Source organism: Anomaloglossus baeobatrachus, chromosome 6 (genome assembly GCF_048569485.1).
Source record: "Anomaloglossus baeobatrachus isolate aAnoBae1 chromosome 6, aAnoBae1.hap1, whole genome shotgun sequence".
Lineage (NCBI taxonomy): Eukaryota > Metazoa > Chordata > Amphibia > Anura > Aromobatidae > Anomaloglossus > Anomaloglossus baeobatrachus.
Window position 1 is genome coordinate 43,623,592 of NC_134358.1, and position 22,486 is coordinate 43,646,077.

The 22,486-nt window shown below is 51.3% G+C and overlaps 1 protein-coding gene across 1 annotated transcript in view; it reads left to right on the plus strand.

Annotated features, from left to right (window-relative positions):
* Positions 1-824: 824 nt before the first annotated feature.
* TMEM65 (transmembrane protein 65) overlaps positions 825-22,486 on the plus strand; it is an 88,504-nt gene continuing 66,842 nt past the window's right edge. The window contains 1 exon segment of the mRNA XM_075352888.1: positions 825-2,274. Coding sequence (XP_075209003.1) covers positions 1,998-2,274 — 277 coding nt within the window. The 5' untranslated portion in view covers positions 825-1,997.

Genomic DNA, 22,486 nt, shown 5'->3' on the forward strand with positions numbered 1-22,486 from the left:
AGTATCCTAAAAAAAAAGAAAAAGTAAATAAGTATTTAAAAAAAGTTTTTACTAAAGAATAAAAAAAAATTGAACTTCTGCTTTTTTTTCCCCCCAAATACAAAACCCCAAAAATTAAAAAAAAAAAATCTGTTATCACTACGTTTGAAAATGTCCAATCATTCATATTATAAAGAAACAACAAATCGAAAAGTCAGAGTTTCCATTTTTTGGTCTCCTCGCCCCTCCCAAGCCCCTTAAAATATCAACAAATTATTATATTTTTTTTACAAAGGTTTTTTCTTTATCCATTAAAAAAAAAAAAAAAAAAAAATATATAAAAACCTAAGAAGTGTAATATGGCTGTGATCTATCTTTTATACCGCACAGTGGATGCTATACAAACGAAAAAAATAAATAAATAATAAAATAAAAAAAAAATATATAATAATTATATAAAACTAAACAGGTAAAGAAAACTGTAGGAAAAAAAATCCGCCTGGTTCCTAAATGGTTGAAAACAAAAGGAGGATAAAAGACAGTACAGCACAAAAATAAAGAAAAAACAATGGCCAGGGGAAGAAAAGGGTTAATATTTTAGGCTGTGCACCACTAGCATTGCTTTTGGGCAGTTTCCCCCCTGATATCGCGCTCTCTCACACCCGGGGACATTTTCCTTCCGGCTCACTATTATGACCCTCTCCGCTAGCTACACACTGACCCTCAAATGCCCCTCTAAAGAGTACAACGCACTGCGCATGCGTCAGTCACCGGGGACGCGCCCGACGTGCCCGCGCCACCTTGGCAGATCGCCCGGCCTGCGCATGCGCACAGTGTGACTCTGCTGGGGCGCAGGGAGGAGCGCACTCCACGCCTCTCCCGGGCACAGCGCTGTCTGCCGCTGCCTCCTCCGCCGATCCCGGGAAGACACAGACCGAGGTGACCCGCGCTGCTGGCCGCATGGTGACGGGGCAGGGTGAGTGTCTGCCCCCCCGGACTGTCCGCACACTCTGTGTACAGCCTCTGTGTGCAGCGCTATTTATAGGCGCTGTATAATGCGCCGCTTATTACACACTAGCCTGTAATACTGCAGCCTGGTATCGCCCGAATATCAGCCATTAACCCCTGAGATGCTGGGGCAGGAGAACTCCCGCCACCTATAAGCAGCCGTGTACAGGTCCTCTATATTCACCAGCTATGCACAGCGATCTATGCTGACAACCCAGCCAGGCTCGTACTGGGGAGCGTGCCTATCTAGGTCCAGTCACCTGAACATTGATCTATGCTAACGGATACACCGAGGTTTATTCCTTTAGTTGAAGCTTGCCTATCTTGGCCCAGGCAGATACCTGAACATTGATATATGCTGACAGACCCATCGGGGTTCATACCAACCGGGAAGCTTGCCTATCTTGATCCAGTCACCTGAACATTGATATATGCTGACGGACCCACCAAAGTTTATACCTACTGGGAAGCTTGCCTATCTTGATCCAGTCACCTGAACATTATTGTATGCTGACGGACCCACCAAGGTTCAGACCTACCGGGAAGCTTGCTTATCTTGATCCAGGCAGTCACCTACTCAACGATCTATGCTGATGAGCACACTGAGGTTTGTTCCTACCTGTTAAGCTTGCCTATCTTGATCCAGGCAGTCACCTGAAAATTGATGTATGCTGACAGACACACTAAGATTTATGCCTATTGGAAAACTTGCCTTTCATGGTCCAGGCTGTCACCCGCACTTTGATATATGCTGACAGATGTACCAAGTTTCATTCCTACCGGGGAAGCTTGCCTATCTTGGTCCAGGCAATCACCTGTAGATTGATATATGCTGACGGACACACGGAGGTTCATTCCTACGGGGAAGCTTGCCTATCTTAACCCAGTTAGTGACCTGCACATCATTGATATATGCTGACGGGCACACCGAGGCTCATTCCTAGTGGCGCAGCTTGCCTATCTTGGTCCAGGCAGTCACCTGTGTATTGACTAGTAGCACTACAAGGACAATGTCTATGCTTGCGCTGTTGAGCCGGACTGTTCTGCGCCCCGCTGTCTCCCCCAAGCCGTGGAGCTGGCTGGGTATGAGCGGCAGGAGGCACCCCGGGAGCTGCCCCGTCCTGCTCCAGAGCTGCCGGCTGTTGGGCACGCACCCAAGGAAGGAGCCCATGGAGTCGCTGAACACGGCACAAGGAGCCAGAGACTTCATCTACAGCCTGCACGCCACCGAGCGCAGCTGCCTGCTGCGGGAGCTGCACAGATTCGAGTCCATAGCTATCGCACAAGGTAAGATTCTGCAGGGGCTGATCATGTGTGGTGCCGGCCTATACCGTAGCGCTGCATTACTTTATATTGTCTATAATGGGGCTGTCTATTTTCCTATACGGAAAGATGGTCCTAAGTGTGGGAGGAAACTGGAGACCCTCAGGGAGCACAAACCACAGCGGTGTGCTACAAATAGCTGGAAAGCTGGGTGACTGCCCTTACAGGGTCTGTGTGTACTACAAATAGCTGGAAAGCTGGGTGACTGCACCGACAGGGTCCGTGTACATTACAAATAGCCGGAAAGCTGGGTGACTGCACCGACAGGGTCCGTGTACATTACAAATAGCTGGAAAGCTGGGTGACTGCACCGACAGGGTCCGTGTACATTACAAATAGCCGGAAAGCTGGGTGACTGCACCGACAGGGTCCGTGTACATTACAAATAGCTGGAAAGCTGGGTGACTGCACTGACAGGGTCCGTGTACATTACAAATAGCCGGAAAGCTGGGTGACTGCACCGACAGGGTCCGTGTACATTACAAATAGCCGGAAAGCTGGGTGACTGCACCGACAGGGTCCGTGTATATTACAAATAGCTGGAAAGCTGGGTGACTGCACCGACAGGGTCCGTGTACATTACAAATAGCCGGAAGGCTGGGTGACTGCACCGACAGGGTCCGTGTACATTACAAATATCTGGAAAGCTGGGTGACTGCACTGACAGGGTCCGTGTACATTACAAATAGCTGGAAAGCTGGGTGACTGCACTGACAGGGTCCGTGTACATTACAAATAGCCGGAAAGCTGGGTGACTGCACCGACAGGGTCCGTGTACATTACAAATAGCCGGAAAGCTGGGTGACTGCACCGACAGGGTCCGTGTACATTACAAATAGCCGGAAAGCTGGGTGACTGCACCGACAGGGTCCGTGTACATTACAAATAGCTGGAAAGCTGGGTGACTGCACCGACAGGGTCCGTGTACATTACAAATAGCCGGAAAGCTGGGTGACTGCACCGACAGGGTCCGTGTACATTACAAATAGCTGGAAAGCTGGGTGACTGCACTGACAGGGTCCGTGTACATTACAAATAGCCGGAAAGCTGGGTGACTGCACCGACAGGGTCCGTGTACATTACAAATAGCCGGAAAGCTGGGTGACTGCACCGACAGGGTCCGTGTATATTACAAATAGCTGGAAAGCTGGGTGACTGCACCGACAGGGTCCGTGTACATTACAAATAGCCGGAAGGCTGGGTGACTGCACCGACAGGGTCCGTGTACATTACAAATAGCTGGAAAGCTGGGTGACTGCACTGACAGGGTCCGTGTACATTACAAATAGCTGGAAAGCTGGGTGACTGCACCGACAGGGTCCATGTGCACCACAAATAGCCAGAAAGCTGGGTGACTGCACTGACAGGGTCCGTGTACATTACAAATAGCCGGAAAGCTGGGTGACTGCACCGACAGGGTCCGTGTACATTACAAATAGCCGGAAACCTGGGTGACTGCACCGACAGGGTCCGTGTACACCACAAATAGCCGGAAAGCTGGGTGACTGCCCTTACAGGGTCCGTGTACATTACAAATAGCCGGAAAGCTGGGTGACTGCACTGACAGGGTCCGTGTACACCACAAATAGCCGGAAAGCTGGGTGACTGCACCGACAGGGTCCGTGTACATTACAAATAGCCGGAGAGCTGGGTGACTGCACCAACAGGGTCCGTGTACATTACAAATAGCCGGAAAGCTGGGTGACTGCACTGACAGGGTCCGTGTACACCACAAATAGCCGGAAAGCTGGGTGACTGCACTGACAGGGTCCGTGTACACCACAAATAGCCGGAAAGCTGGGTGACTGCACCGACAGGGTCCGTGTACATTACAAATAGCCGGAAAGCTGGGTGACTGCACCGACAGGGTCCGTGTACATTACAAATAGCTGGAAAGCTGGGTGACTGCACTGACAGGGTCCGTGTACACCACAAATAGCCGGAAAGCTGGGTGACTGCACCGACAGGGTCCGTGTACATTACAAATAGCCGGAAAGCTGGGTGACTGCACCGACAGGGTCCGTGTACATTACAAATAGCTGGAAAGCTGGGTGACTGCACTGACAGGGTCCGTGTACACCACAAATAGCCGGAAAGCTGGGTGACTGCACCGACAGGGTCCGTGTACATTACAAATAGCTGGAAAGCTGGGTGACTGCACTGACAGGGTCCGTGTACATTACAAATAGCCGGAAAGCTGGGTGACTGCACCGACAGGGTCCGTGTACATTACAAATAGCTGGAAAGCTGGGTGACTGCACTGACAGGGTCCGTGTACATTACAAATAGCCGGAGAGCTGGGTGACAGCACCGACCGGGTCCGTGTACATTACAAATAGCCGGAAAGCTGGGTGACTGCACCGACAGGGTCCGTGTACACCACAAATAGCCGGAAAGCTGGGTGACTGCACCGACAGGGTCCGTGTACACCACAAATAGCCGGAAAGCTGGGTGACTGCACCGACAGGGTCCGTGTACACCACAAATAGCCGGAAAGCTGGGTGACTGCACCGACAGGGTCGTGTACATTACAAATAGCCGGAAAGCTGGGTGACTGCACCGACAGGGTCATGTACATTACAAATAGCCGGAAAGCTGAGTGACTGCACCGACAGGGTCATGTACATTACAAATAGCCGGAAAGCTGGGTGACTGCACCAACAGGGTCCGTGTACATTACAAATAGCCGGAAAGCTGAGTGACTGCACCGACAGGGTCATGTACATTACAAATAGCCGGAAAGCTGGGTGACTGCACCGACGGGGTTCCTGTGCACTAGACAGCTGGAAAGCTGGGTGCCAGCCCTGGCAAGCTCCATTTGCACTACAGACAGCCGGAAAGCTGGGTGCTCTCCCCGACGGGGGTCCGTGTGGGCTCCATGGTTGCTGCCTCCCTGATGTATGCACATGCTGACTATTTCCATCAGATTTTCTGCCTCAAAAAAAAATTTAATTAGATTCATAAAATACATGATTTTTGTGTTTTTTGCATCCACTTTTATTTGTTTTTTTTCTTATTCATTTGGGTGAAAAACTCCAAAATTGCTGAAAAAAATCAATATCCTGGAGATTAGTAGTGAAAAAAAAATCTGCAAGTAGATGACAGAAATCTCATTCACTTTGCTGGTAAAAAAAACTAAAAATAAATAAAAACCTGCATTTTTTTTTTCTGTGGCAAAAATGCAGCGTGTAAAGTCCATTAAAACGCGCTCCGTCCTATAATCCGGCATCAGTGGGACCCAATCATTGCCGGATTACCAGCATCCTGGATCCTCAGTTGCTCGTTAACTCTGTGTTAGACACGTTTAGGTCTTGATACATCTGATAAGTGATGCGCTCGGCTCTTCTACATCTGACAAATCATATTCTCGGCTCTGCTACATCTGACAAGTGATGCGCTCGGCTCTGCTACATCTGACAAATCATATTCTCGGCTCTGCTACATCTGACAAGTGATGCACTCAGCTCTGCTACATCTGACAAGTGATGCACTCAGCTCTGCTACGTCTGACAAGTGATGCACTCAGCTCTGCTACGTCTGACAAGCGATGCGCTCGGCTCTGCTACATCTGACAAGCGATGCGCTCAGCTCTGTTACATATGACATGATGCGCTTGGCTCTGCTACGTCTGACAAGTGATGCGCTCGGCTCTGCTACATCTGACAAATGATGCGCTCGGCTCTGCTACGTCTGACAAGTGATGCGCTTGGCTCTGCTACGTCTGACAAGTGATGCGCTCGGCTCTGCTACGTCTGACAAGTGATGCGCTCGGCTCTGCTACGTCTGACAAGTGATGCGCTATGCTCTGCTACGTCTGATATGTGATGCGCTATGCTCTGCTACGTCTGACATGTGATGCGCTATGCTCTGCTACGTCTGACATGTGATGCGCTCGGCTCTGCTACGTCTGACATGTGATGCGCTCGGCTCTGCTACGTCTGACGTGATGCGCTCGGCTCTGCTACGTCTGACATGTGATGCGCTCGGCTCTGCTACGTCTGACATGTGATGCGCTCGGCTCTGCTACGTCTGACAAGTGATGCGCTCGGCTCTGCTACGTCTGACAAGTGATGCGCTCGGCTCTGCTACGTCTGACAAGTGATGCGCTCGGCTCTGCTACGTCTGACAAGTGATGCGCTCGGCTCTGCTACGTCTGACAAGTGATGCGCTCGGCTCTGCTACGTCTGACAAGTGATGCGCTCGGCTCTGCTACGTCTGACAAGTGATGCGCTCGGCTCTGCTACGTCTGACAAGTGATGCGCTCGGCTCTGCTACGTCTGACAAGTGATGCGCTCGGCTCTGCTACGTCTGACAAGTGATGCGCTCGGCTCTGCTACGTCTGACAAGTGATGCGCTCGGCTCTGCTACGTCTGACAAGTGATGCGCTCGGCTCTGCTACGTCTGACAAGTGATGCGCTCGGCTCTGCTACGTCTCACAAGTGATGCGCTCGGCTCTGCTACGTCTCACAAGTGATGCGCTCGGCTCTGCTACCGTACATATGACAACCTCACACAATCTTTCTTGGAACCCAATAATTATGAAAAAATAGTCAAGGTCAGCAATAGGCGCAGGTGTTGGGACATGTCGGGTCTTGGGCAGTCACCTTGAGCCAGCGTCGCCCGTGTACCGGTGATCTGACTGATAGTGATCGGTCGGCACTGAGAGCGACGAGAAAATCCATCATTTTCTTGTGTACATTGAAGAGTTAACTTCGGATGTAGCAGAGCTGAGTTTGTAATTGAACGCCTGAGGTGACGTCTATGGGAGTGTGGGTTTACCTCCTGCTGATGTATAATGTACATCGTTACCATGTAGCAGGGCCCGGTTGCCATCTTCCTCTCTCTAGTAGCCCACAGTGGTAGTGTCCGGTAGATCGGGCGTTACCGGCGTGTGGCTCCTTTATTTTCTGTCCCCCTGATGAATCGTTACCAGGAATCTATTGCTTTCCCCATACAATGCACGTCCAGAGTGAACTGACATACTCAGCTCTGCTACATCTGCATACCAATATAGCAGAGGTCCATTTGTCATTTAACTATTTGGACGCCATCGTTTGTGCCTCCTAACGAAATAATATAGAAGGTTGTGGGATATCGCCGTGCATTGTGCGACATGACAAACACAGCTCTGCCCGGATAATTATTTATATCCCATATACACAAGGAACCAATCGATGACGGCTTGGCAGAGTTATTGCTTCATCTGTTTCATATGTGATAAAGCTACAGTGAAAAATCAATATAGAGTGTTCCGGCCCTTTAAATTATCCATGATTTAAATGGCTCCTACTGGTTTTGGAAAAAAAAATAACCTGTAGAACAAGAAGCTGCCCATTATCTGCCATTGACTGGAACCAGTGGGGGTTTCATTTTTAGAACAGATGTTAACAAAGCAGCAAGATTTGACTGTGCAGCAGCAGATACAAGCAGCTATAAAAGAGCCAGTGGCTCCATAACAAGGGAATGGGATTTTCTGTCTGCAAAAATAATCACAGCTCCTCTAAACTGCGTCCGGTCTAGAGAAAAAAAAAAGAGAAGTTGCGGTAAAACAGGCAGATGTGGTGATCGTGAGTAGAGGAGAACTACAAGTCCCAGCGTGTTGTCTGAGGCAGTAGGTTCCATCTGTTCTCCGCTCCGTAAATATCTCGCTCTCTGTATCCGCTGCTTTTTCTTCTCAGCTCTGTACGTTTTATGGAAAAAGTGAGTGCGTCCTGCAGCTTGGCCTGTGCCCGGAGTCGCCTCATGTGATCCTCCATGAATAAGGCGAGTCAGCCGGCATCAGTGATTCATAGTCTGTGTGTGTTGGAAATGTGTCAGGGGCGTCTCCCCGGCCACAAGACGGATTCTTATTTCTTAAAGGCGTATTCCCATCTCCAAGATCCTATCACAATATCTACAGAGTTTCCCCAAAAATAAGACACATCTTTTTTTTTTTTTGCCCGAAAAATGCACTGACCTGTGGAGGAGCGCTACAAGGACCTGCAGTAGAATGCATCCCGCTGCAGGTCCTCACGCTCCACAATGTCACAGGTCACCGCAGCAGTACGGTATCATTGAATGTGCGTGCATCCTTCCCCACCCCCGGCAGGTCCCGGGTGCGTTTTCCCCCGCAGATCCCAGATGTTTCCCCCCCTTCCCCGGCAGGTCCTGGGTGCGTCCTCTTTCCACCCCCTCCGCAGGTCCTGCATGCATCATTGTCGTTCTCTCCCCTGGCAGGTCCCGGGTGTGTCCTCGCCCCCATCCTCCTCTCCCCTTTCCACCCCAGCAGGTCCCGGATGCGTTTCTACCCCCCGGCAGGTCTCGGATGTGTCCCACTTCCGGCAGGTCCCGGGTGCGTTCTCCCAGATGTGTTCCCCCCCCCCCACAGATCACGGATGCGTCGATTCCCACCCCCCCGGCAGGTCTTGGATGCGTCCGCCCTCCTTCCCGACAGGTCCAGGGTGCGTTCCCCCCCCCCCCTGCCAGGTCCCAGGTTCGTTACCCCCTCCCACCCCCCGCAGATCCTGGATGCTTCACCCCGCAGGTCCCAGATGTGTTACTTACGCGCGCCCCCCCTCCCCGGCAGGTCCCGGATGCGTCCCACTTCCAACAGGTCCCGGGTGCGTCCCCCCCTGGAGGTCCCAGATGTGTTCCCCCCCACCGGTCACGGATGTGTCGTTTCCCACCCCCCGACAGGTCTTGGATGCGTCCGCCCTCCGTCCCGGCAGGTCCAGGGTGCGTTCCCCCCCCCCCCACCCCCAGCCAGGTCCCAGGTTTGTTACCCCCTCCCAACCCCCCCGCAGATCCTGGATGCTTCCCGCCGCAGGTCCCGGATGCACGGTCATTATCGCAGGTATAGAACAAGCGAGAATTCTCTGCACACCGGGCACAGCACACTGCGCATGTGCCATCTTCTGACGTATAACATTTATAATGACGTTTGCCCCCTTTTAAATATGCCCTAATTCTTCTTACCATGGACATGTACGGCCGTGAGCAGGGAGACCTTGTGTGCGCTGCAGAATTTAAGTCCATGATTGTATCCTGTAATGTGTTGCTAACAGTAACGTTTGAGACTGTGGTCCCACTTCTCTTCAGGTCATTGACCAGGTCCTCCTGTGTAGTTTTGGGCTGATTCCTGACCTTTCTCAGAATCTTCCTTGCTCCGTGAGGTGAGATCTTGCATAGAGCCCCAGCCTGAGTAAGATTGACAGTCATCTTATGTTCCTTCTTTTTTCTAACAGTTGTTGCCTCCTCACCAAGCTGCTTGCCTATTATCCTGCAGCCCATTCGAGCCCTGTGCAGGTCTTGCCCCTGGGGTCCTTAGCTCTTTGGTCTTGGCCAACAGTTGTTTCCTTCTCACCAAGCTGCTTGCCTATTGTCCACTCTCCTATCCCAGATTTGTGCAGGTCTACACCTTTGCCCTGGAGTCCTTAGACAGCTCTTTGGTCTTGCCATGGTGGAGAGATTGGAGTGTCTTTTATAGAGGTAACGGGTACAAACAGGAGCAAGTAACACAGGTAATGAGTGCAGGGTAGGAGAAAAAATAACAGGTCGGTGTGAGGCAGAATACTTGCTGCCTGGTCGATGATCAAATACACTGTGTGTGTGTGTGTGTGTGTGTGTGTGTATATATATATATATATATATATATATATATATATATATATATATATATATATATATATATATATATATATATATATATATAATTATACTGTATGTGTGTAGATATGTTATACAGTATATATTTTATATATATTATATTAGTGTGTATGTATATGTATGTATGTATGTAATATATATATATATATATATATATATGTATATACTATATGTATATATGTGTGTGTGTGTGTATATATATATATTATATATATATATATATAATCATACATGGACTCTTGAACACTGTTTATCTTTGTGCTGTACAATCCCTATGGAAGTCTTCCGACTCTTGGCGCAGTATCTTTGCTTTTCCTTTCTTTTTATCATGGTCTTGCCTCCCGTGGATATAAAATCTTGTAGCTCCCTTTAATTTTCCGGCGATGGGTGTGACATGTTGCTCTCACCTGTCTAATCTGATGGCTGTGATTGATGTAATTGTAGGCAATTGCTCTGAGAATAGTCTGGTTAGGAGGCAGCATTGATTTCTTGCTCGTCAGATGCGGCAGCGACGCCAGTGATGACTTACATCTTCCGTTATTTATGACTCTGACCCTCCTCCCCCCCTTTTTCCCCGGTCGTCCTCGTTCTTCTTTTCATCCGTGTGTATACCAGGCGTTTACCCTGCGGTTTTATGTGTTGTTTTTTTGTTTTTTTTTTATACTGCGGGGCCCGGATAGGCAGGGTGAACATACTAGATATAGTGTATACAGGCCTAGGACGTCAGTATTGATTATAATATTATCATACATTTATTCCATTTATGGCTGAGTTCCCAGGATGAGTGTTTGGATCCACCAATGTGATCCAGAAACCTGTAGGATCTGTGCAGAGGCCTCCATGACAGATGTTTGCTTCTTGTTAATCCTTCACTTCTTAGTTGGCGACTGCAGAGTGCTTATGGAGAGGATCAATGACGGGTACGGCGCCCCAGGACCACGGACACCTCCGGCAGTGCGCGGCCTGCAGATTATACAGATGCTGCCTGCGATAGCTGATTTATCACTGAATGGTCTGATGACTTCACACAATGCACAAATTTAACAGTTTGGATGTTACATGCTGCCACAGTGAGCGAATAATACCGCAACCAAAACCCCAGCAAAACAAAATGCCACCTGTAACACCTCAGCAATGTACCCAAAACGAATGTTCCCTAAAAAGAACAGCATTGGTTCTACTACTATAATACTGCCCCCTATGTACAAGAATATAACTACTATAATACTGCCCCCTATGTACAAGAATATAACTACTATAATACTGCCCCTATGTACAAGAATATAACTACTATAATACTTCTCCTATGTACAAGAATATAACTACTATAATACTGCCCCCTATGTACAAGAATATAACTACTATAATACTGCCCCCTATGTACAAGAATATAACTACTATAATACTGCCCCTATGTACAAGAATATAACTGCTATAATACTGCCCCCTATGTACAAGAATATAACTAATATAATACTGCCCCCTATGTACAAGAATATAACTAATATAATACTGCCCCCTATGTACAAGAATATAACTAATATAATACTGCCCCTATGTACAAGAATATAACTGCTATAATACTGCCCCTATGTACAAGAATATAACTGCTATAATACTGCCCCTATGTACAAGAATATAACTGCTATAATACTGCCCCTATGTACAAGAATATAACTGCTATAATACTGCCCCTATGTACAAGAATATAACTGCTATAATACTGCCCCTATGTACAAGAATATAACTACTATAATACTGCCCCTATGTACAAGAATATAACTGCTATAATACTGCTCCTATGTACAAGAATATAACTGCTATAATACTGCCCCTATGTACAAGAATATAACTACTATAATACTGCCCCTATGTACAAGAATATAACTGCTATAATACTGCCCCTATGTACAAGAATATAACTACTATAATACTGCCCCTATGTACAAGAATATAACTGCTATAATACTGCTCCTATGTACAAGAATATAACTGCTATAATACTGCCCCTATGTACAAGAATATAACTACTATAATACTGCCCCTATGTACAAGAATATAACTACTATAATACTGCCACCTATGTACAAGAATACAACTACTATAATACTGCCACCTATGTACAAGAATATAACTACTATAATACTGCTTCCTATGCACAAGAATATAACTACTATAACACTGTCCCCTATGTATAAGAATATAACTACTATAACACTGCCCCCTATATACAGGAATATAACTACTATAATACTGCCCCTATGTGCAAGAATATAACTACTATAATACTGCCCCTATGAATGTTGTATTCGTATTATGAAGCTATAGTTCAGCCGATTGTGGTTTCATCAGAGATCACCTTTTGCTCAGCTGTGATCTGTCTCATGGGATTGGTTATTTGCCCGTGGTGAAGGGAGAAGATTTATGTCTTCTCCTGGTGATGGCTGGAGAATATTTTATTCGGTCTGTTTCATGATCTGATGATTTTCATCGTTGTTGTGAACCCCTCCATTTGGGGGGGGCGCCTTTTTGTAAACCTTCTAGGTCTTTCTTTAATGCCCCTAAGTCACTAGCGATGACTTTCTCCACCTTTCCTCTTGAGCCCTAGCGTGGACTTTCTCCACCTTTCCCCTTGAGCCCTAGCGAGGACTTTCTCCACCTTTTCCCCTTGAGCCCTAGCGAGGACTTTCTCCACCTTTCCCCTTGAGCCCTAGCGAGGACTTTGTCCACCTTTCCCCTTGAGCCCTAGCGAGGACTTTGTCCACCTTTCCCCTTGAGCCCTAGCGAGGACTTTCTCCACCTTTCCCCTTGAGCCCTAGCGAGGACTTTGTCCACCTTTCCCCTTGAGCCCTAGCGAGGACTTTGTCCACCTTTCCCCTTGAGCCCTAGCGCGGACTTTCTCCACCTTTCCCCTTGAGCCCTAGCGCGGACTTTCTCCACCTTTTCCCCTTGAGCCCTAGCGAGGACTTTCTCCACCTTTCCCCTTGAGCCCTAGCGAGGACTTTCTCCACCTTTCCCCTTGAGCCCTAGCAAGGACTTTCTCCACCTTTCCCCTTGATCCCTAGTGTGGACTTTCTCCACCTTTCCCCTTGAGCCCTAGTGTGGACTTTCTCCACCTTTTCCCCTTGAGCCCTAGCGAGGACTTTCTCCACCTTTCCCCTTGAGCCCTAGTGAGGACTTTCTCCACCTTTCCCCTTGAGCCCTAGCGCGGACTTTCTCCACCTTTCCCCTTGAGCCCTAACGGGGACTTTCTCCACCTTTCCCCTTGATCCCTAGTGTGGACTTTCTCCACCTTTCCCCTTGAGCCCTAGCGGGGACTTTCTCCACCTTTCCCCTTGAGCCCTAGCGGGGACTTTCTCCACCTTTCCCCTTGAGCCCTAGCGGGGACTTTCTCCACCTTTCCCCTTGAGCCCTAGCGAGGACTTTCTCCACTTTCCCCTTGAGCCCTTGAAAAATTTTTTTTCTTTCAGAGCAGCCTGAATCCTTCCAGTTTCCATTCAGCAATATTCCCCTATTTGCATTTGTATCGTGTAATGACACCATAAAAGTAATGGTCAGATCTTATCCTATGGAAACAGACGACCGTAGATCGAAATCTAATCCTCTGACTTTATTAATGTTTTACTTTTTTCTAATGATCAGAGCTTTGATTGTCTGATACAAAGCTCCAAATCCTCTGCATAGTCCGTGGAAGAAGTAAAAAAAAATATACAGACCGGGATTGCAAATGATTCTTTCTGTGAGGTAAAACATCTTTTAAAAAGGTTTTACCTCACAAGAAGTATCAACTTTAAAATTAACTTTGTTCGTGGGGAAAAAACTTTTTTAATGTTATGTTTTTTTTAATATTGGGGTTATATACAGCTATTCTGGCATGGATTTGGAAAGAAAGTACACCAGCCTCATCAAGTGTAACAGATTTATTTAATATATTGATGGAGGGGGATTACGACACTTAGAAGAGGGGGGGAGTAAAAAACAAAAGCCCCCCCCAAAAGTAAAATGATTATCCAGGGTGGCAAAGGGTTAAAGTGAACTCTAACTGCTGCTGTATAGGAACCCCAGGGTGACTGAGATGATGGGGGCGCCCACAGTGATGTTTCTTCCCACACCTTTGGATTGGATCCAGCTTTCTTCTTTATGTTGGAGACAAAGCTTCTCAGGTCTGAAGATTTAATGGGAAAAGCGGGAATAAACCATCAGCGCTTCTTTAACCGGGGGGATTTTTATTCCATCTTAAAGAGGTTCTCTACTTCAGACAATCCCTGCTTGAACTCCGTGTTCTCCTGCTCTGAGGCCAGTGATCGCAGTGTTCTCCTGCTCTGAGGCCAGGGATCGCGGTGTTCTCCTGCTCTGAGGCCAGGGATCGCGGTGTTCTCCTGCTCTGAGGCCAGGGATCGCAGTGTTCTCCTGCTCTGAGGCCAGGGATCGCAGTGTTCTCCTGCTCTGAGGCCAGTGATCGCAGTGTTCTCCTGCTCTGAGGCCAGGGATCGCGGTGTTCTCCTGCTCTGAGGCCAGGGATCGCGGTGTTCTCCTGCTCTGAGGCCAGGGATCGCGGTGTTCTCCTGCTCTGAGGCCAGGGATCGCGGTGTTCTCCTGCTCTGAGGCCAGGGATCGCGGTGTTCTCCTGCTCTGAGGCCAGGGATCGCGGTGTTCTCCTGCTCTGAGGCCAGGGATCGCGGTGTTCTCCTGCTCTGAGGCCAGGGATCGCGGTGTTCTCCTGCTCTGAGGCCAGGGATCGCGGTGTTCTCCTGCTCTGAGGCCAGGGATCGCGGTGTTCTCCTGCTCTGAGGCCAGGGATCGCGGTGTTCTCCTGCTCTGAGGCCAGGGATCGCGGTGTTCTCCTGCTCTGAGGCCAGGGATCGCGGTGTTCTCCTGCTCTGAGGCCAGGGATCGCGGTGTTCTCCTGCTCTGAGGCCAGGGATTGCGGTGTTCTCCTGCTCTGAGGCCAGGGATCGCGGTGTTCTCCTGCTCTGAGGCCAGGGATCGCGGTGTTCTCCTGCTCTGAGGCCAGGGATCGCGGTGTTCTCCTGCTCTGAGGCCAGGGATCGCGGTGTTCTCCTGCTCTGAGGCCAGGGATCGCGGTGTTCTCCTGCTCTGAGGCCAGGGATCGCGGTGTTCTCCTGCTCTGAGGCCAGGGATCGCGGTGTTCTCCTGCTCTGAGGCCAGGGATCGCGGTGTTCTCGTGCTCTGAGGCCAGGGATCGCGGTGTTCTCGTGCTCTGAGGCCAGGGATCGCGGTGTTCTCGTGCTCTGAGGCCAGGGATCGCGGTGTTCTCGTGCTCTGAGGCCAGGGATCGCGGTGTTCTCGTGCTCTGAGGCCAGGGATCGCGGTGTTCTCGTGCTCTGAGGCCAGGGATCGCGGTGTTCTCGTGCTCTGAGGCCAGGGATCGCGGTGTTCTCCTGCTCTGAGGCCAGGGATCGCGGTGTTCTCCTGCTCTGAGGCCAGGGATCGCGGTGTTCTCCTGCTCTGAGGCCAGGGATCGCGGTGTTCTCCTGCTCTGGGGCCAGGGATCGCGGTGTTCTCCTGCTCTGGGGCCAGGGATCGCGGTGTTCTCCTGCTCTGGGGCCAGGGATCGCGGTGTTCTCCTGCTCTGGGGCCAGGGATCGCGGTGTTCTCCTGCTCTGGGGCCAGGGATCGCGGTGTTCTCCTGCTCTGGGGCCAGGGATCGCGGTGTTCTCCTGCTCTGGGGCCAGGGATCGCGGTGTTCTCCTGCTCTGGGGCCAGGGATCGCGGTGTTCTCCTGCTCTGGGGCCAGGGATCGCGGTGTTCTCCTGCTCTGGGGCCAGGGATCGCGGTGTTCTCCTGCTCTGGGGCCAGGGATCGCGGTGTTCTCCTGCTCTGGGGCCAGGGATCGCGGTGTTCTCCTGCTCTGGGGCCAGGGATCGCGGTGTTCTCCTGCTCTGGGGCCAGGGATCGCGGTGTTCTCCTGCTCTGGGGCCAGGGATCGCGGTGTTCTCGTGCTCTGGGGCCAGGGATCGCGGTGTTCTCGTGCTCTGGGGCCAGGGATCGCGGTGTTCTCCTGCTCTGGGGCCAGGGATCGCGGTGTTCTCGTGCTCTGGGGCCAGGGATCGCGGTGTTCTCGTGCTCTGGGGCCAGGGATCGCGGTGTTCTCGTGCTCTGGGGCCAGGGATCGCGGTGTTCTCGTGCTCTGGGGCCAGGGATCGCGGTGTTCTCGTGCTCTGAGGCCAGGGATCGCGGTGTTCTCGTGCTCTGAGGCCAGGGATCGCGGTGTTCTCGTGCTCTGAGGCCAGGGATCGCGGTGTTCTCGTGCTCTGAGGCCAGGGATCGCGGTGTTCTCGTGCTCTGAGGCCAGGGATCGCGGTGTTCTCGTGCTCTGAGGCCAGGGATCGCGGTGTTCTCGTGCTCTGAGGCCAGGGATCGCGGTGTTCTCGTGCTCTGAGGCCAGGGATCGCGGTGTTCTCGTGCTCTGAGGCCAGGGATCGCGGTGTTCTCGTGCTCTGAGGCCAGGGATCGCGGTGTTCTCGTGCTCTGAGGCCAGGGATCGCGGTGTTCTCGTGCTCTGAGGCCAGGGATCGCGGTGTTCTCGTGCTCTGAGGCCAGTGATCGCTGGCAGTTAGTGGATTTTCCTACAGCACTCCCACTGGAGAAATGAGGTATTACACCTTGCAGAATAATATCCCACAGATGTAATGTGAATCCATAAGTGACCAGAAGGTGAACTCTACTTCTTTAACTGTGTCTTTCACTTGCATTTTGCTCCTTCCCCCTTATTCCCACTTGAAAACCCAATTCACACCATGTTCACTTACGCCCTCACAGTCTTTGCTCCACTCCTCCTCACTCTCCTTCGCTATCCCCAAACCCCTGCACTCTCCAAACAAATATTCATCTCCCCTTCCCTCTTACCTCCCCACCTGTCCTCATCTGCTGACCTGCTCCTAAACCGCAGATCGCTTCTAGTATCGCGCAGACTAGGCCGTCCACTCTCCTTCTCCCACCTGCTCTCCCTTTCTCTACTTCTCCTCACTGCTGGTGACATATCTCCCAATCCTGGACCCCCACAGATGGGACACTCCTCTTTATCACCCCCCTACCGCTCCCCATCTAGTAGTAACTACCGCAACCTCTCCAACATAAAATCCATTCCCCTCTCTGCCACTCCGCAGCCCCCTCTCTCTGGAGCGCTCTGGAATGCCCGTTCCATCTGTAATAAACTGCACTTCATTCACGACCTCTTTATCTCTAGCAATCTATCCTTTCTGGCCCTCACCGAAACATGGCTGACACCATCTAACACTGCCTCCCCTGCTGCGCTGTGCTACGGCGGCCTCCACTTCACCCACACCCCTCGCCCTGGCAATAGACAGGGTGGAGGAGTGGGCCTCCTCCTTTCTAACAACTGCAGCTTCACCCCAATGCCACCTCTACCCTCCCTTGTCCTGCCTTCCTTTGAAGTGCACTCTGTCCGCATCTACTCTCCCTCCAACCTCCAAGTGGCCGTCATATACAGACCCCCGGGCCCAACCACTGCCTTTATCGACCAGTTCTCCGCCTGGCTTCTACACTTTCTCTCTGCTGACATTCCCACTATCATCATGGGTGACTTCAACATCCCCACTGACACCCGCCAGTCAGCGGCCTCCAAACTCCTCTCCCTCGCCTCATCTTTTGGTCTAACTCAGTTGTCCGCCTCTGCCACCCACAAAGATGGCCACACACTAGACCTTATCTTCACCCGTCTCTGCTCTCTATCTAACCTCACTACCTCCCCTCTCCCCTTATCTGACCACCATCTGCTGACCTTTTCAGCCCTGTCCTCCTCACCTGCCCCCCCTGTCCAGCACGTATCACACCCCCGCAGAAACCTTGCACACATCAACATACACACCCTTTCTGACTCTATCCTACCGCTGTCCTCCATATCTTCACTCCACGACACAAACAGTGCCACCATTTTCTACAACGCCACTCTCACATCAGCTATTGATTCAGTCGCTCCTCTTGTGAACGGCAGAGCAAGACGAATCAATAGACAACCCTGGCACAACAGCCTCACTAAAAAACTACGGCAAGTGTCTAGAGCCGCAGAGCGGCGCTGGAAGAAAACGCACTCCCAGGAAGACTTCACCACATTCAAAAATGCAATTCACACATTTCGCTTGGCCCTTACCTCGGCTAAACAGAATTACTTCAAAAACCTCATATCCTCTTTAACACACAACCCCAAACAGCTATTTAACACTTTTACCTCCCTCCTTCGCCCACCGCTGCCCCCTCCAACCTCCCTCATCTCCGCAGAAGAATTTGCCACATATTTCAAAGAAAAGATCGACCAAACCAGACAAGTCTTTTCTGCTGAACCACCACAACCCCTTTATATAACAGACCACTGCCCCTCCCCCATAAACTTCCTCCCCACTATCACCGAAGGAGAGCTTGCACATCTTCTCTCAAAAGCGCACCTCACTACATGCGCACTTGACCCCATCCCATCCCACCTCCTCCCCAACCTCACCACTATCCTTATTCCCGCCTTATCCCATCTCTTCAACCTATCTCTAACAACTGGTACCTTCCCTTCTGCCTTTAAGCATGCAACAGTCACACCTATCCTAAAGAAACCTTCCCTCGACCCAACCTCTACTACCAGCTATCGACCCATATCGCTACTCCCACTTGCCTCAAAACTCCTGGAACAGCACGTCCATGCTGAACTTTCCTCCCACCTCTCCTCTAACTCTCTCTTTGACAACCTACAGTCCGGCTTCCGTCCACATCATTCCACTGAAACTGCCCTGACAAAAATCACAAATGACTTACTTACCGCCAAAGCTAACAACCACTTCTCTGTACTCCTACTTCTAGACCTATCCTCAGCCTTTGACACTGTTGACCACTCCCTGCTACTACAGATCCTCTCTTCTCTTGGTGTCAGAGACCTCGCCCTCTCTTGGATCTCTTCATACCTCTCCAACCGCACTTTTAGTGTCTCCCATTCCCACACAACCTCTTCATCCCGTTCTCTCTCTGTTGGTGTCCCTCAAGGCTCTGTCCTGGGACCCTTACTTTTTTCTATCTATACATTTGGCCTGGGACAACTCAAAGTCCTATGGCTTCCAGTACCACCTATATGCCGATGACACTCAGATCTACCTCTCTGGTCCAGATGTCACATCTCTGCTGTCCAGAATCCCAGAGTGCCTATCTGCTATATCTTCCTTCTTTTCCTCTCGCTTTCTAAAGCTTAACGTGGCCAAAACTGAACTGATCATCTTTCCTCCATCTCCCCTACACTCTCCACCTGACCTATCCATTACAATTAATAACATCACGCTCTCCCCAGCACCCAAAGTTCGGTGCCTCGGAGTGACCTTCGACTCTGCCCTGTCCTTCATACCGCACATCCAATCCCTCACCACCTCCTGCCGTTTTCAACTCAAAAATATCTCCAGAATCCGCCCTTTTCTCAATCCCCAATCTACAAAAATTCTAGTGCATGCCCTCATAATCTCCCGCATCGACTACTGCAACATCCTCCTCTGTGGTCTCCCTGCTAACACACTCGCCCCTCTCCAGTCCATCCTTAACTCTGCTGCCCGACTGATCCACCTCTCTCCTCAATACCACCCCGCTTCTCCTCTCTGCAAGTCCCTCCACTGGCTCCCAATCTTCCACCGTATCCAATTCAAATTACTAACACTGACCTACAAAGCTATCCATAATCTGTCTCCTCCATATATCTCTGAACTAATCTCTCGCTACACTCCAAAACGTAACCTCCGGTCCTCCCAAGATCTCCTTCTATCCTCCTCTCTCATTCGCTCCTCATGCAACCGACTCCAAGACTTCTCCCGAGCATCCCCAGTCTCCTGGAACTCGCTGCCTCAACACGTCAGACTATCTACTACACTTGCAAACTTCAAACGGACCCTGAAAACTCATCTGTTCAGAAATGCCTACAACCTACAATGACCTCACCGCCCCACCACCGTGCGGAGCTGCCGCCCCACCACCGTGCGGAGCTGCCGCCCCACCACCGTGCGGAGCTGCCGCCCCACCACCGTGCGGAGCTGCCGCCCCACCACCGTGCGGAGCTGCCGCCCCACCACCGTGCGGAGCTGCCGCCCCACCACCGTGCGGAGCTGCCGCCCCACCACCGTGCGGAGCTGCCGCCCCACCACCGTGCGGAGCTGCCGCCCCACCACCGTGCGGAGCTGCCGCCCCACCACCGTGCGGAGCTGCCGCCCCACCACCGTGCGGAGCTGCCGCCCCACCACCGTGCGGAGCTGCCGCCCCACCACCGTGCGGAGCTGCCGCCCCACCACCGTGCGGAGCTGCCGCCCCACCTACACCCCACCTACTGTCTCCTCCCCAAAATCCTTTAGGATGTAAGCCCGCAAGGGCAGGGCCCTCTTCCCCCTGTGCTAGTCTGTCTATTGTAACGTGTACATGTATTCTGTATGTATCCCCCTCATGTACAGCACCATGGAATCAATGGTGCTCTATAAATAAACAATAATAATAATAATAATAATAATCCGCACCATTAACATTCCTGGTTTCCTGAGGAGCCGACCTCCGCTCCGGACTGTTCTATATATATTGTAGGGCTGATCACTGTAACCTTCCAGGAATGCGGCCGGTGGAGTACGGTATTATGTCTAATGCCGCCATGTATCATGGAAGCAGCAGGGGCTCCTCCTCGCTGGATATCCTGTGTAATGGGGCATTTTCATTAATTTATTACTGCAAGTGCAAACTGTACAGTGTCATGTATGCATCAGGAGATCTGGATGTGTATCCATGTTTTAGCAGAAGGCAGTGGGAATCGCTAAACATACAAGCGTTTCCGGCCATTATGTATTCACATGGGGCATATTTTATATAAGGTTGGCCTTGGTTTAATTACGACGCTGTACAATCTTGTGTGCTCAACTGATGGGGCCATGGAGGGCCAGACTAATTTTGGCTGCCAAAGCCTCCACTGATGCGTCTACGGAGAGAACGACTGATTTTTGGCGGCAGAGAGGGCCGGCCCAGTGATTTTTGGTGGTGCACGGCTGGCCTAGTGTTTTTTAGCGGCGGAGAGGGCCGTCCTAGTGTTTTTGTTTTTTTTTTGTGGCAAAGGGATGGCCTAGTGATATTTGGCGGCGGAGAGGGCCGGCCTAGTGGTATTTGGCCGCGGAGAGAGCCGGCCTAGTGGTATTTGGCGGCGGAGAGGGCCGGCCTAGTGGTATTTGGCGGCGGAGAGGGCCGGTCTAGTGATTTTTGGTGGCGGAAAGGGCCGGTCTAGTGATGTTTGGCGGCGGAGAGGGCTGGCCTAGTGATATTTGGCGGCACAGGGCCGGTCTAGTGACTTCTGGCCGCGGAGAGGGCCGACCTAGTGATTTTTTTTTTTTTGTGGTGAAGGGCTGGCCTAGTGTTTTTTTAGTGGTGCAGGGCCGGCTTAGTGGTTTTTGGCGGCGGAGAGGGCCAGCCTAGTGGTTTTTGGTGGCGGAGAGGGCCAGCCTAGTGGTTTTTGGCGGCAGACAGGGCCGGCCTAGTGGTTTTTAGCGGCGGAGGGCCGGCCTAATGATTTTTGGCGGTGCAGGGCCGGCCTAGTGATTTTTGGCGGTGCAGGGCCGGCCTACTGATTTTTGGTGGTGCAGGGCCGGCCTACTGATTTTTGGTGGTGCAGGGCCGGCCTAGTGGCTTTTAGCGGCGGAGGGCTGGCCTAGTGATTTTTGGCGGTGCAGGGCCGGCCTAGTGGTTTTTAGCGGCGGAGGGCCGGCCTAGTGATTTTTGGCGGTGCAGGGCCGGCCTAGTGATTTTTGGCGGTGCAGGGCCGGCCTAGTGATTTTTGGCGGTGCAGGGCCGGCCTAGTGATTTTTGGCGGTGCAGGGCCGGCCTAGTGATTTTTGGCGGTGCAGGGCCAGCCTACTGATTTTTGGTGGTGCAGGGCCGGCCTACTGATTTTTGGTGGTGCAGGGCCAGCCTAGTGGTTTTTGGCGGCAGACAGGGCCGGCCTAGTGGTTTTTAGCGGCGGAGGGCCGGCCTAATGATTTTTGGCGGTGCAGGGCCGGCCTAGTGATTTTTGGCGGTGCAGGGCCGGCCTAGTGATTTTTGGCGGTGCAGGGCCGGCCTACTGATTTTTGGTGGTGCAGGGCCGGCCTACTGATTTTTGGTGGTGCAGGGCCGGCCTAGTGGCTTTTAGCGGCGGAGGGCTGGCCTAGTGATTTTTGGCGGTGCAGGGCCGGCCTAGTGATTTTTGGTGGTGCAGGGCCGGCCTAGTGGTTTTTAGCGGCGGAGGGCCGGCCTAGTGATTTTTGGCAGTGCAGGGCCGGCCTAGTGATTTTTGGCGGTGCAGGGCCGGCCTAGTGATTTTTGGCGGTGCAGGGCCGGCCTAGTGATTTTTGGCGGTGCAGGGCCAGCCTACTGATTTTTGGTGGTGCAGGGCCGGCCTACTGATTTTTGGTGGTGCAGGGCCGGCCTAGTGGTTTTTAGCGGCGAAGGGCCGGCCTAGTGATTTTTGGCGGTGCAGGGCCGGCCTAGTGATTTTTGGCGGTGCAGGGCCGGCCTAGTGATTTTT